This window comes from Octopus bimaculoides, chromosome 2 (assembly GCF_001194135.2).
Source record: "Octopus bimaculoides isolate UCB-OBI-ISO-001 chromosome 2, ASM119413v2, whole genome shotgun sequence".
NCBI lineage: Eukaryota > Metazoa > Mollusca > Cephalopoda > Octopoda > Octopodidae > Octopus > Octopus bimaculoides.
Window position 1 is genome coordinate 177,958,373 of NC_068982.1, and position 15,858 is coordinate 177,974,230.

Sequence of the window (15,858 nt, forward strand, 5' to 3'; positions counted from 1 at the left end):
AATTACTGCCAGATTTTGTTCTCCACCTGGGTAGATTTCAGTTAAGAATTTTTTTTTTTTTTCATGTGCAGCATTCAGTGCCTCATCCTTTAACTTTTTCAGTTTAATTTTGGATTATTAAATATTAATAAGTAAATTAAATTGATCATCATGATAAATATAATTTGTTATTTAGGTACAAGGGCATGCATTTTTGAGGGGAGGGAATTAAGATAAAGCTAACCTTGGTGGAATTTATATTCAAAATGTAATAATAATAATAATAATAATAATCCTTTCTACTATAAGCACAAGGCCTGAAATTTTGAAGGAGGGGGTCTAGGTCGATTACATTGATCCCAGTGCTCAACTGGTACTTATTTTATCAAGCCTAAAAGGATGAAAGGCAGTTAACTTAATGATTTCTAACATAGGTATATGAATGGGCTACTGAATAAATTGATTTGAACTTGGATGTAATTAATTATTGCAGAGCAATATGTTTGATAAACTACCAGTTCTACCAATCCACTCAATTAATTATTTTATAATATAAGCATTAAGACTGAATTTTGTTAATCAGCGGGATGGTCAGTTAATTAAATTGACTCCAGTACTTGACAAGCACTTTATTTTATCAAACCCAAAGGGATAACTGACAAAGTTGGCCTTGGCAAGATTTCAGAAAGTAAAGAACTGGAAGAAATACCGCAACACATTTTTTCAAAGCTCTAACATTTCTGCCAGTCCACCCTAATAATGATGATGATAAATGTAGCTAACTCATATAGAACTGTAACTAACTTTGTCTGTCTCTCCTGATCAAACTGATTGTATTCCTGCTATCCAGTTGCATAATTAACAGTAAGAAGAGTGAAGGTTTACATAAAGCCATTCGTTTTTGTTTGTTTGTGTTTTGAATGAGCAAAGGCATTGAATAAAAATTAGAATCTAAAGTTGGAGAAAAATTGGAGGTGATCTGTAATGGCAAAAACCATTTTTTCTCAGCAATAAAGAATTTTGCTTAAGATGAAGTATTTTCATCTCCTCCTGACTTTTGACTATTGATTAAATTTTATCAGTTGAAAATGACTGTTTTTGAATTAGCTTATTTTGTATCTGTTTATCATCACCATCGTTTAATGTCCGCTTTCCATGTTAGCATGGGTTGGATGATTTGACTGAGAACTGGCAAACCAGATGGCTGCACCAAACATTAAAATTATAACTGGGGTTTATAAAATAGTAGCAGCTAATTTGAGATTTCAAGAGAGAGAGGAGGAGGATAAAAGCTAGAACTTATCCAGTCTTTTGATTATTGCACAAAAACTGAGGAATTGGAAAACAAAGAAAGCATTGAACAACCAAAGTAAGCATTCTCAAAATATTTAACAAGTTCATTTCACATCTAGAAGTGCTGGCAAACAAATTCAATGACATATATTGGATTTCAAACTTTAGAAGACAATTAGGAAGATAAATGGCTAAAATAACAGCATTTAGATTAAAAGATGAACAGCTAGAATTAGCAATGAAAAAAAAAACTCAAAAATTCCAAAGCAGAAAATCCAGACAGTTTAACTATATCATGTGAAGAATCTTAGCAAGCTTGGTATCATGTACTTTCTACTCAAAAACTGCAAAATCCCAGCAGTTTCGAAGATTTTGTCTATCATCTTTCTTGTGAAGTCTAGCAAAGTTGTAACTGACTCAGCATCGTACAGACCAGTATCTCTTTACAATCTAATTGTAAAAGTTTTTGAAAGTGCCTTTCACTAACAATCAGTGCCCATTTAACTCTCCAAGACCACTAGTACAGATTCAAATGTCAACACTTGAGCATTTCTGCAGCTCTTAATATACATTGCAGTTGGATTTGTCCAAAACAAACAGTCTACAACACATTTATCTGTAGCACAAGACTTAACAATGTGATGAATTGGAAGAACCATCAGAGTATGGGACAAAATTCCTTGTATTTGCTTTGGCTCTTTGTTCAAATCCACCAAGCTCAACTTTGCCTTTCATATTTTTGGGGTTGATTAAATAAGTTCCAATCCAGGGCAATGGATTAATGGAATTGTTAGAGTATCAGGTGAGATGCCTTGTATTTATTCTGGTTTTATGTTCTTAGTTCTTGAGTGGTAGACTTAAACTGTTGACACTTTAACACCACCTCCTTTCTTGGGTATCTTTAGTGGAGTTCATTCTGTTGCAAATATTTGAGCCAGCTGAAAACCAAGTTCCAAGGACAAGTTATCTAAGAATGGAACCATGAGACTTCAGAGTTTCACAGAGGAGCTGGACGTTTCCTTTATTCTTCAACTTTCTTTTTTGTTAGTTGAGTTTTTGTCTCCAAAGCATTCAATCTTGTTAGCTGTACTAATGATTTTGTAGTTTCAGGTTCAAAATCTGATCCAAACATGATCACTACTAGACTGAGCTAATACTTGCCAAACATTATTGACCTTTATGTGATAGAGGATTGTGACTTTCAATACTTGAATCAACAGAGACTTTGTTCACACCTCACAATACCCAACTCCATTATGTTCAAGTTCTTGGTCTTACAAAATATTAACTCACCACATTATAGAAGAATGGCAGCCTGTGCTCAACAAAGAAATAATATTTTTAAATCATTGACTGTCAGTACTTGGCAACAAGATAAATTCACAATTTCAGTAATCTACAAAGGAATTTGCTGGCTAATTCTTGATTATGCAAGTCCAGTGTGGACCCATTAGCATCAGGTATGCCTGTTTTCTATGCTGGCATAGTTTGGTCTGGTCTTCACAGTCTGAGTCTTATCCAAAGTTACAAGGCGTGCACTGGCACAGCTGTGCTCTTGTTTTTGGTGCAATACTCAATGATCATCACTGTCATATAGATTCAGGGTGGAGGCGCAATGGCCCAGTGGCTAGGGCAGCAGACTCGCGGTCATGGGATCGCGGTTTCGATTCCCAGACCGGGCGTTGTGAGTGTTTATTGAGCGAAAACACCTAAAGCTCCACAAGGCTCCGGCAGGGGATGGTGGCGAACCCTGGTGTACTCTTTCACCACAACTTTCTCTCACTCTTTCTTCCTGTTTCTGTTGTGCCTGTAATTCAAAGGGTCAGCCTTGTCACATTCTGTGTCACGCTGAATATCCCCGAGAACTACGTTAAGGGTACACGTGTCTGTGGAGTGCTCAGCCACTTGCACGTTAATTTCACGAGCAGGCTGTTCCGTTGATCGGATCAACTGGAACCCTTGACGGAGTGCCAACAACAACATAGATTCAGGAATCACCAACATGTCTTGATTGCAAAGCATGTTCCATGATATCACTCTTTTCTTCTACTTCACAGTTGATGCTATTAATTTATGGAACAACCTCATGAAAATGGTAGAGTGGTTTGGGCTTGAATTGCAATATTAAACTTATATTGGGGCAACCTGAATAAGAACTACAACAACAGTAAAGTTGGTATGACTGTTCTTCCCTGAGTAATCAAACAAGATAATTCACTCGCATACATGCATGTTAATGAAACTTCTCTCCATAAACACTCACATGCTATCCTGTTTTCATTTATGCTCCCATTAGTTCATTGTTTCACTGCCAGAGCGCTTCTATTTAATATTCAAGCAGTTCTATGAACTTGGGAGGCATTTTTCTTTTTCTTTAAAAAAAAACACCTGCAACTTTCAAAATTGGAAGTTCATGAAAGATGTCTTGCAAACAAGTTGCACATGCAAGTGCTACCAGTCGAGAACTCCGCATACCGGAAGCCAGCAAGTGTATGGGGTCATCAGGAGAGAATGCGTGCTGTTTCGGGGCCTACCTCTCGACGGCATCAATGAGCACCGGCCCCCCTTACTGATATGAGGCCCCGCTTGCTAGATCAACTGGTTATTAAAAACAAAGCTCAATATTTCTCTAGCCATCGCTCATCGTCTCTTTTTAACCAAATCCATATATAAGGATTTGATTAAAGAAATTTGTTTTTGAGACATCTTTTGTAACAGAAGACAGTCTTTATAAAATTGAATTATTTCTGTTATTTTTCTTTCTTTTGCCTTTCTTTCAGACTGCTTGAATCAAAAGTCAGATGGTTGTTCTCTTATTACAAATGATAACACTGCCTCTGCATCAGATACACCAACTGTCACTGTGCAAAGTCTTGAATATCTTAGACAAGAAACTTTAAACATTTTGGAAGCCTTAGAAGAATATAAGGTAAGTTGAAAACTGTTTTATATTCCTATATAAAGAAGAACAATGCTATAATTTCTAGTTATTGTATTTGTTAGTCACCAGTGCATAGCTATTGTTATTGGCTCTTTTCAAATAAGTCACATATAGTGACAATTAGAATATACTAATGTGAAGGAAAAACAAATGTATATCGGTGACTACAATCATCATTGTCGTCATCATGATCATGATGATGATCATCATGTATTGTATTTTTCCATGCTGACATGAGTTTGATGGGTTGTCATGGGTTGAATCAATTCTTGTTTGAAGTTACTGTGCTCTTAGATGAGTGTTGTATAAGTGAGAGAATAGAGGATGAGTGAAGCTAAGACATCCTTCACTAACCTTGTTTTAGCTTTTTATTTGCCATGCATGTACAGATTCCATCACATGCCAGGGGAAAAACTAGAAGTGGTTGATAGCTTCCACTACCTAGGCAACCAAGTCTGTAGTGGAGGTGGTTGCTCTGAGAGTGTAGCGGCTAGAATAAGAATAACCTGGGTAAAGTTCAGGGAGTTCCTACCTCTGCTGGCAACTAAAGGCCTTTCCCTCACGATAACAGTTAGATGTATGATGCATGTGTGTGAATTGCCATGCCATATGGCACTGAAACATGGGCCATGACTGCTGAGAACATGCATAGGCTTGAAAGAAACGGAGCTAGTAAGATCTGCTGGATGTGTAATGTCAGTGTGCATACACGACAGAGTGTGAGCGCCCTGAGAGAAAAGTTGGACATAAGAAGCATCAAATGTGGTGTGCAAGAGAGATAACTGCGTTAGTATGGTTATGTGTTACATAAAGATGAGGACAGATGTGTGAGGAAGTGCCACTCCTTAACTGTGGAAGGTACCTGTGGAAGAGGTAGACCCAGGAAGACATGGGATGAGGTGGTGAAGAATGACCTTTAAACGTTGGCTCTCATAGAGGCAATGACCGGAGACTGAGATCTCTGGAGATATGCTGCAATTGAGAAGACCCAGCAACTAAAAGTACCCTTGATGCGTCGAGCAATATGATATGCTTGAGAAGACCTGTTGAATCAAGTAAAACTAAAATAGTAGCTGTGGTCAGTGCCCCCTGACGGGCTTTCATGCCGGTGGCACAATTAAAAGCATCATTCAAGTGTGGTCGATCCAGGTCTGCCTGACTGGCTCCCGTGCTGTGTGGCACATAAAAAGCACCATCTGAACGTGGCTGATGCCAGACATCCTGACTGGCTCCTGTGCCAGTGGCATGTAAAAAGCACTATCTGAATGCAATTGATGCCAGGCCCACCTGACTGGCTCCTGTGCTAGTGGCATGTAAAATGCACCCGCTATACTTTTGGAGTGGTTGGCATTAGGAAGGGCATCCAACTGTAGAAACATTGCCAGATCAGATTGGAGCCTGGTGCAGCCGCTGGCTTTCCAGACCTCAGTCAAACCGTCCAACCCATGCCAGCATGGAAAACGGACGTTAAACGATGATGATGATGATGATGAGGTACAATTTGCCAATTGTTGCAGCCCTTTATGCTTTTTTCATGAATCTGAACTTCATGAGATCCCTCTTCACCACTTTGTCCCATGCCTTTCTAGGTTTCCCCCTTCCACAAGTTCCATCCACTTTGAGTATCTGGCACTTTTTTTATACTGCTTTCCATCTATATGCATAACACACCTATACCAGCACAGACATCTCTCTTACTCACTCATGTAATTCTTCTAATAGTCAGCTTTTCTTTCAGCTCAATTGCTCTCTATCATTCATGCACACTGATATTACAGAGCCAGTGAAGCATCATTTGGTACAGGCATGGCTGTGGGGCTAAGAAGCTTATTTCTCAATCAAGTAGTCTTGGGTTTACTTGCATTGTGCAGCACCTTAACAAAGTGTCTTTCTACTATGGCCTGGGCCCACAAAACTCTTGTGAGTTGATCTGGTTGAAACTGAAAGAAGCCTCTCATATGTATGTGTGTGCGTGTGTTGCCCTTGTCTTGATGTCTTGTAGTAATTGTAAATGAGCATAGCCATCAGTCAAGTGATGTTGTTTGTTTTGTGTCTAACATGAAAAACAGGTCTTGTTTGGAAATAGATGAAAGTTGGTGACAGAAAGGGTGAAAATTTGCTTTGGCATTCTGTCTGACCCATTGCAGGCATGAAAAAGTAGACATTAAATGGTGATGACACACACACACAACCACAATCAATTAAATTACAATAACAGCACATGGCAAAACTTATATAATACACTAACAGCATGACTACATTGACAATATCTATGGAAACAGTAGCTCACTTTGTACATTGTTGTCTTTTTATGTACTTCTGGTCACTGCCTGAAATCTAGAAATCTGAACATCGAAACTCTAATCATAGACTAAAATCTGCTTAATCAGGGCTGACATGAAGGCTACACTAAAATAATGCAACTCTTACATATTAAAAGCTTTGGCACCTTTTATATTATTCATTAATTATATTTCAACTTTTGTTCTTAACATTCACCACTCCAAACATGACCCTTTCGAGTCTTCCTTTGCAAGGAACATAACCAAAGTATCTATTATAACTATTTCCTATAGAATAACTATTTCTTGTAGAAGCGTATTTCTTCCTTTTTAAATCAAAATATCTTGCCTTTCTGATGGCCTAAGAGCTCCTGATATAAGGACCACATACTGAAAGGGTCAATTTTCCTTTTACAGATAAACATAGGATAGTTTCATAAGCAGTACAGTAGAGCTGACTGTTATGAAAGTCATCTGAAGAAGCCATAAGATTAGCTACAAAATATGTTGGTTTATGTTTTTAGAGATGACACTTTCACTTTGAAAATGATATGTTGGCAATTCTAGATCTGTAAAATGAAACAGTGTGGCGTTTGGAATTAAAGATTTAACAATAAGTAGTCATCCAGTCATTTTCCCTTGATAAAAATATAATTCTCTATTGCTGTTCTCTCTTTACTTTCTTGTGTCCTTTCTATCCATATTTAGTTTAAATATACAAATGTATTCTTTGAATTGTTCTAGTTTAATCATTAATTAATTGATTTCGTTTTTAATAATTCAATTTCTGAGGAATTATCATAATGAGGTCCCTAATGAAACTCATATTTTAATTTCAGCCTGAATTATTTAATAGTTATGCAGCATACAGAACTAAAGCTAATGTGAAATATAATCCAACATGTAAAGATAGCAGCCATACAGATGATAGTCGAGAAGATGGACCAGTAGCTTTAACAGTTCAGACAACTATTGACAGTGATCAGTTAGCAGATCATCATAATATTAATCATGATGGTGTTGGTGATGATAAAAGCTGTAATGACTCAAATATCAATAAAAATTATAAAATATCTAAAGATGTTTCAACTAATGTTGAACATGACAAACATATCCCCAATAACTTAACATCAAGTCACCCATTTCATCGAGGTCGTATGAAATCAAAGCATAAAGACCCTCCTATTGATGAACAGTATGTTGTAGTAAACAATGTTGACAGGTCATTTTCTTGTTCTGATATTTCCTCATGTGAACGTTTATCAAAGGAAGTTAGTAACAGATCAGAGAGCTCAAGCCAATCATCGGAATCCGTCGTACCATGTTCCAGTGAATCGGAATTTTCATTTGCATCTTCAAGTTCTTTCCAGCAGGATAATTCTTCTCATGAAGACTCTTCTTCAGTTATATTGGGTAAGTTTATTTATTTATAAATTTAATCCAAATGTACATGAATTAAAATTATTCAAAAAAACACTGTCAAAGTAGTTGAAGTAGTAACTTATTAGTAGTAAGCTTAAATTAATGTAAAAGGAGGCTTACTTGATTTACCATATGAAAAAATAGTATTTCCTCCTTATTCATGTTGAAGGGATCTTGCCATAAAACATGAGCTCCTAAAACATGCTGATTTCTGAACTTTGTATATGTATCAACTTGCATCAGCTTATAAAATTATGGGGATTTTTCCCCTTCATTTTAATATTTATTGTGTCTTTTCAGTGATAGTTCAGTCATCAATTACTAACATTTTTGCAAAAATCTCCATTATCAAATTATTAACTATAGAATCACACTTTTTCTCCCCAACACTTGAACTTATCCAATCCATAATTGAATGAGTATATCTAATTTTTTATAAGAATTTGTGGCAAATTAAATTTTAATCTTTATCAAAGTATCTACAGCTTCTGCTGGGAAATTGGTAAAAAAATGTTTTGTCCCTCTTAGCTACAGCAAGTAACCTTAACACTCAACAATTTAATGGGTTTCATTAATGCATGTTCTTATTTGCCATTTAACAGACCACAAATCTGACAAAACCAGTCACCTATTTCTCATTGATTACCCTTCAAACTACAAGGTAAATAATTTGTCTTACTCTAGAAATCAACTTTATTTTCTATACTTACTCTAAGACTATGTATATTAAGAATTATGCGTATTATCTTTATATGGACATGTCTCTTTGTTATTTAACATTAATTACATGAAAGATAATAGTTAATGTGTTGGATAAAATGCTTAACAGCATTTCTTTTGGCTCTTTCTGTTCTGTCTTCAAATTTTGTCAAAGTCAACTTTGCTTTTCATCACTTTGAAGTCAATAAAATAAGTACTAGTTGAGCATTGGGGTCAATTAATTGACAAGCCTCTTCCCCCAAAATTTATGGCTTTGTGCTGTAGTAGAAAGGATTATTTTATAATTATACTTGTCTGTCAAGTACAACTCCATCTGAAACTGTGAGTTGAAACTAAAATAGCTACAACATGGAAGAACCATTAACACTTAAACTTAAATTAATTTATTTCTTAATGTGTCCAGATTTTCACTGCCCTACTGCTACCTTGGCACTAATATATTAAACAAGAAGCGCAACTTATCATGAATCATTTGTTAACATCTTTACCAGTGTGAGATGGTTTGGAGGATAAGACATTTGAATTGGTAAAATGATTTACTATTAGATGTCATTTTGTTTTGTTTTACTAATAGCTTATATAAAATCAGTATTACCTTCCTTTTATTCAGCCTAAATTATATAAGCCCCCCAGTCGAAAACGGTTTGAATTCATGCTGCGTAAACTAGAATTGATGTGCCTCAATAGATATGATCATTGGAAGCAGTTAGAATCAATACACCAGGTAGGTTGATGCTTAATCTATTTGTTTCTTGCAGTATTATTTTTATTTAACTGTAACACTCCTACATATTATTGTTGATCATTTCTATAATTCATTTACATTATAGCATAATAGCTTACTAATCTTTAATCAGTAAACTTTTGTTAGCAACAGATATGAGTATTAGTTTTCCAAGTTTGTATGGGTTACAAAGGACTACATATTATAGTCTTTTGTCTTCTCCTTTCTGAGGTTTGGCTTCTTGAGGCCATCTTTCACCATTTCTTCCCCGGTTTCCTTTGGTCTTCATCTTCCACAAGTTTCTGTCACTTGACTTATTTGGCACTTAACAAGCCATCATCCTCCACATGCATCACATGCTCATATAATATCAGTCTTTTCTCTTGCAAACCAAATCTAATTCTTTTTATACCCAGTTTTTTTCTCAGCTCATTTGTGCTTTACCATCCATATACACTAACATATCACATCCAGCAAAGTATGCTTGCTTCATTCCTCTCCAGCCTTCATACATCTATATTCAATGCCCATGTTTCACAATTATGCAATATTGCACTTTGCAACATTTATCTTCAGATACCTAGATTATCTTGGTAATCGTGGCTATCAACTACTTCTCTGAAACTTACAAGCTTGAAAAATTTATTTCACAATTTTTATTGCTGCTAACTTCTCCTGTACTCCTGCTACATACGAAATATTTCCCCTCTGTCAGCCTGTCTGTAATCCCACTACACCTCTTGTGTCATCATACCTTACATTTAGTACATACAGAATTCTTGTCTAGTCTTTTTCTGCATATTGAGCACAGCCATTTTATAGATGGCATTAGAGGTCTCTCTTCTATCCTCCTAAAACTTGTCTTTGTTAGGATTACTTTAGGGCCTCTCAATTTTAGGTTTTACTTACACATTTAGAATTTCTTTTAAATTTTTGCTGAATTTAGCTGATAATTAGCTTATTGGTAAACAGTTCTCGTTAATAACCAGTTTTACACTCTTCTGATATGACCTTTAGATCTATAATGAACTATAGGGGGCTGAGAACCAATCTCTGATACACATCTACTCTCACTAAACTTGTTGCTAACTCTCACATTGTTGATGGTATCTCTGTACATGACTTGCATGGCTCTCATGAGCCATTTATTTTCACATAGCTTTCTTAGTGATCATAACCCTACAGAGTGTAGTACTCTGTCAAAGGTCTTCTCCAGGTCAACAAATGCTAGGTGTAGGGAATTACTTTTAGCTAAGAACTTTCCCTATTGTTGCCTCACTAGGAAGAGAACATCAGTGGCACCTTATTCTGGCACAAACCCAAATTGCATCTCATCTAAATTGATTCTCTTCCCAATTAGTTGTGCTAAAACTCATTACTCTCATAATTTGATCAATCATTTTTATACTTATGAAGGTGATTGTTTCTAGCTTACCTACTGTTATACTATTCTTTGGGTATGACATTTCCCTGTACTATCTGATTAACTTTATGAATGACTAGTACATGTCCTACTTCACCATATATTTTCAGGTTCTCAGCACCTATACTTTGCTTTCAATTGTAAAGCTGTGAACTTTAATAGCTAATCCCTTTGTTGAGTGGTGTTGGGGTAATTCCTCTCCCTCATATTCTTCACATTCAGCACTCTCTCATAGCAGCTTTTCATTTCCATACCACTTTCTTCTCAGCATCAGTCATGGCAAGAGCACCACTATTGTTCCATATGATTTTTTTCCTCAAAAACACTTCATTCACACTAACACACTTCTTTACAATCTGGAAAACTACATGCCTTTGATGATATTTGTCAAGATAAAGGGTGATGACCCCCACAGCACTACTGGCTAGGTATGTTTTCCCAATGGAATAGACTATCTAATTCATTTTCCATGCTGGTACGAGTTGGTTGACCATGTCTCACTTATATGCTCCATTTTTCACATAGTTTCTTCTAGCCACTTTATGGAGTGTATCCATAAATGTGTGATATTGTTAATTATCATAATCGAACATTGTAGATGCAGAAATGAGGCAATTATCAGATAGAGCCAACAGCTCATGTATCTTCAGTATTCTTTGCTTTTATGAAGGAGAGAGAGAGAGAGAGAGAGAGAGAGAGAGAGAGAGAGAGAGAGAAAGCTGAGAGAAGAGAATGAGAAAGTTTAATATGATAAATAATAGTGTCTTAAATTTGATGTAGTGTCTCTGAGCTGTTATCCATAAATATGTGATATCTCCAGTTATCAGAATTCAACATCATAAATACAGAAATAGTGAAATAGACCAGAGAAAACAGAACAAGTAGCTTGTATGCCTTCATAGCTCAAAACTCTTGTGAAATAGAGAGAGAGAGAGAGAGAGAGATCTGCAGACTAATATATTTTGATGCTTTTAGTTATTAATAAAAAGAATCCATATTGTTTTCCAAAGTTCACCTGTATGTCATTCCATAATGCTTGCTGATTTTCACTAATTATTTCAGAGTGTGACCTTATTCTTACTAATTGATTTCATCTATTTCTTCCCATTTTAAAATTATTTTCATCCTTTTTGTTTTTTTCTCACTTCTTTTTGAGCAGAATATTTAATTTGTAGTGGCGCGAAATTATAGCTGCCATTGAGGAAGTACTATCTGCACATGCGCAAAGGACTTGCCTTTCCGGAAGTCCCTTGAGTGCGCATGCGTAGTAAAACTAGTACTTAAAGAGTTTGTTTCATTTTGTAAGTCAGTTGAGCGAGAGACCTTCGACGTGACAACACCTCGCTCCTCAACGAAGCACTCTTCACCACATTGCTATCGATATGATAGCTATTTGCTCCTCTGGCATACATCAAGGAGGCTCTTAACCTTCCAATACCAATTACAACTTAATCAGCGGCTGCTAAGCTGAGTAACACAGGATTTATAAAACCAAGCATCATCAAAAATAAAACTTATTTTTATTATGTTGTTAATTTCTACTGTTTTTTCATATATAATTATATTGAAAGGTGATAGAGAGAGACTAATGTCTCTATTGCAACTATCAATCTTTTACAAATTTGTTAGATTAAATACACTACAAATTTCAATTCTGTCCCTCTACATTTTTGTTCTGATGTGAGCGATAATTGTTGTTGTTGCTGCTGCATCAGTAATAGTAGTAGTACCATCTAGCATTCTCTAATACATTAAATGATAATCACAATATTCTAGTAAAATCTCGAAAATTCTTCTCTTCATTTTACTTGACTATTTATATGTCTTCTCTCTTTTATTCCAGTATTATAGCCAAGACTTAGCCATCTTGAAAATGCATCAATGGGAAAAAAATCTAACTGGTAAATTTCCTTATAATTTCATTTAATGCATGCTTTTGAAATTGGCTAGCTTTATAAATCCCTCATACTAAATTTGGTGCTGAGTACTTTTCCTGTAGAACTACACTCATCTGGAACTCTCTTGTTGGTTAGACATGCATATATTCAAACCAAATACATACTGCATCAGCCTCACTGAGTTGTCCCCTACCCTTATTCCCCAGACTAACAAATACAAAGATGAAAATGGGAGTTGTAACATATTTTTCCAATGAGCTTTTGATTTCGTTCATGATTGAAAACTGAGTTTCAAATTCAATATGTCTAGACATGCTATGACACTCAGTATAAATATATTATTTACTATTATTTTATGTAGTGTGTTGTGTAGAGTATAATGGTTTGAAACTTAAACATAGCAGAAATTATTAAACTAAAAGCAATATAGTTCTACTTACTTTAGGGATATAGTTAATGTTAGTGGTACACGTACTAAAAGTATATTTTTGTGTCTGGGGAGAGTCATGTGCATATGTATACACATAATTATGCATGCATGCATGTATGTATGTATGTACGTATGTATGTATGTATACGTGTGTGTATGCATATATATATATATGTATGTCTATGTATTCTGCATATTCATGTGTGTGTGTGTGTGTGTATTTGTGTGTGTACCTCTGTCTCCTTGTGTGTGTGTTTGAGCAGGTCTATGTGTATGGGTTTGTCTGACTATGTACATGCGTCTGTTATGTATGGATGTGTCTCCATATGTGTCCTTGTGTGTGTGTGTGGATGTGTTTATATGGTCATGTGTTTCCCTCTCCTTTTGTGTATGTGTGTGTGTGCTTATCTGTCCTTATTACCTATGTACCTATCTATCTACTTACCTATCTGTTTACCTACATATCCATTTACCTATATATATATATATATATATATATATATATTCACTTACATGACAGCCTGCTAACAAATCTACTTGTATATGTATAAACTGTAGGTATTGGGGTATCACTGCCTTCTATGTGTATCTCCTATTTAGTATTGGGGATGTTTTATTTATGAGGATGTGCTCCTATATTTGTCTGAGTGTTGGCTCCTTTGGGTGCTAGGATAAAATGCGGATGTCAAGTTGACAGTGTGCCTCCATGTTCGTCTTTGGCATTTTGGTAAAGTATGGAGGACTTGATTTTGTTGTCATATTGTCCCAAATGTTTATTTAATCTCTCTGCAATGCTTTTAGATATCTCACCAACGTATGTCATGTTCTTGTCTTTACAAGCACCCTCTATGCACCTTACACAGTAGACTACATTTCTAGTTCTACAGTTAATGACAGGGTTAATCTTAATGCAGTTCTGAAAGGGGTTTGTCCTACATAACTGTAATCTGATGGAGCTCCCTGGCTTTTCAGTGATCTTAATGTTGAGTTTGGTCTCCTTCAGAGCTTTCCTAAATCATTAGGCTAGTACTCCATGGGCTGTGGCCTCTACAAACATCACTCCTTGATATTTTTCAGCCTTGTACCATGTGTTCACTGTGTCTACTTTGTCACAAACTCTCTGCATCTTATTCCAGTCTTTACCTCTGTGTCTAGAGCAGGCACCACTGGCCTCTTCATGACCTAGTGGGACAGAAAACTTAAAAAATCCTTAGCAAACCCATACACATAGACACACTCAAACACGCACACACAAGGAGATAGAAGTATGCACACAAATACACACAAAGATGAATATGCAGAATACATACATACAAACGTACACACATGCATACAAGTGTTTTGCTTTACTGTAGGTATGTAGATGACATTAATATTCTAGTTAGACAAACTCTAGTAATTGTAGTGTAGAAACCGAGAGGAGTATAAGAGATAGCACCCACTAACTCCATGCAGCCAAGTATCATGGTAACTATAGATTACTTCACTAGGCACCCTAACAATAGACTCCCTGTCTTTGTTACTGAACTTTGGTTAGAGACTGTGAACAAGAGAGTGCAGCTCCTCCACTCCTATTACATGAAACCCATAACTTCTAAATATGTTGTTCACAAAAACTCAGTTTTGTCACACAACATGAAAATCAACATACTGATAGCAGACTTAGTTAGGATAATGAATAATGTGACCCCGCTGTGCAAATCCTGTGAAACAAAGAAACTTGTACAGAACTTCATTCTCTGGATATGACCAGAAAGATAGGATTCGGGTATACAGGGGAGCTAGAAAGAAGTTAGATAGCATTATATGTAATGAAGCCAGTGGTGCCTGCCCTAGATACAGAGGTAAAAACTGGTATAGGATACACAGAGTTTGTGACAAAGCAAACAGGGTGAACACATGGTACAAGGCCAAAGAATATCAAGGAGTGATGTTTGTAGGAGCCCACAGCCCGTGGAGAACTAGCCCAACAATTTAGGAAAGCTCTGAAGTAGACCAAACTCAACATTAAGATCATTGAAAAGCCATGGAGCTCCATCAGTTCAAAGTTATGTAGGTCATACCCCTTTGAGAATACCACATGCACCAATGTGAACAGCATGGTATGTAAGATTAACCCTGTCATTAACTGTAGAACTAGAAATGTAGTCTACTGCATAAGGTGCATGGAGGGTGCTTGTAAAGACAAGAACATGACATACATTGGTGAGACATCTAGAAGCATTGCAGAAAGATTAAATAAACATTTGAGATGATATGACAGCAAAAAGCAGTCCTCCATACTCTACCAAAATGCCAAAGACCAACATAGAGGTACACTGGGTCGACTTCACATACGCATTTTATCCAAGCACCCAAAGGGCCCAACACTCAGACAAATATGTACAGGAGTACATGCTCGTAAATGAAACATCCCTCATACTAAATAGGAGATACACATAAAAGGCAGTGACACCTCAATACCCACAGTTTATACATATACAAGTAGATTTGTTAGCAGGCTGTCATGTAAGTGAATATATCATCATCATCATCATCGTTTAACGTCCGCTTTCCATGCTAGCATGGGTTGGACGATTTGACTGAGGACTGGTGAAACCGGATGGCAACACCAGGCTCCAATCTAATTTGGCAGAGTTTCTACAGCTGGATGCCCTTCCTAACGCCAACCACTCAGAGAGTGTAGTGGGTGCTTTTACGTGTCACCCGCACGAAAACGGCCACGCTCGAAATGGTGTCTTTTATG

At 36.4% G+C, this 15,858-nt stretch overlaps 1 protein-coding gene across 7 annotated transcripts in view; it reads left to right on the plus strand.

Annotated features, from left to right (window-relative positions):
* LOC106878697 (guanine nucleotide exchange protein SMCR8) overlaps positions 1–15,858 on the plus strand; it is an 84,301-nt gene that overhangs the window by 24,121 nt on the left and 44,322 nt on the right. For all 7 annotated transcript variants that reach the window (XR_008263496.1, XM_052965761.1, XM_052965762.1 and 4 more), the window contains exons 8-12: positions 4,053–4,201; positions 7,335–7,908; positions 8,520–8,578; positions 9,248–9,361; positions 12,628–12,685. Coding sequence is in view for 6 of the 7 variants with exons in the window: in XM_052965761.1 (XP_052821721.1) it covers positions 4,053–4,201; positions 7,335–7,908; positions 8,520–8,578; positions 9,248–9,361; positions 12,628–12,685 (954 nt within the window). In the remaining variant the exon portion in view is untranslated. The remainder of the gene's footprint in view (positions 1–4,052; positions 4,202–7,334; positions 7,909–8,519; positions 8,579–9,247; positions 9,362–12,627; positions 12,686–15,858) is intronic.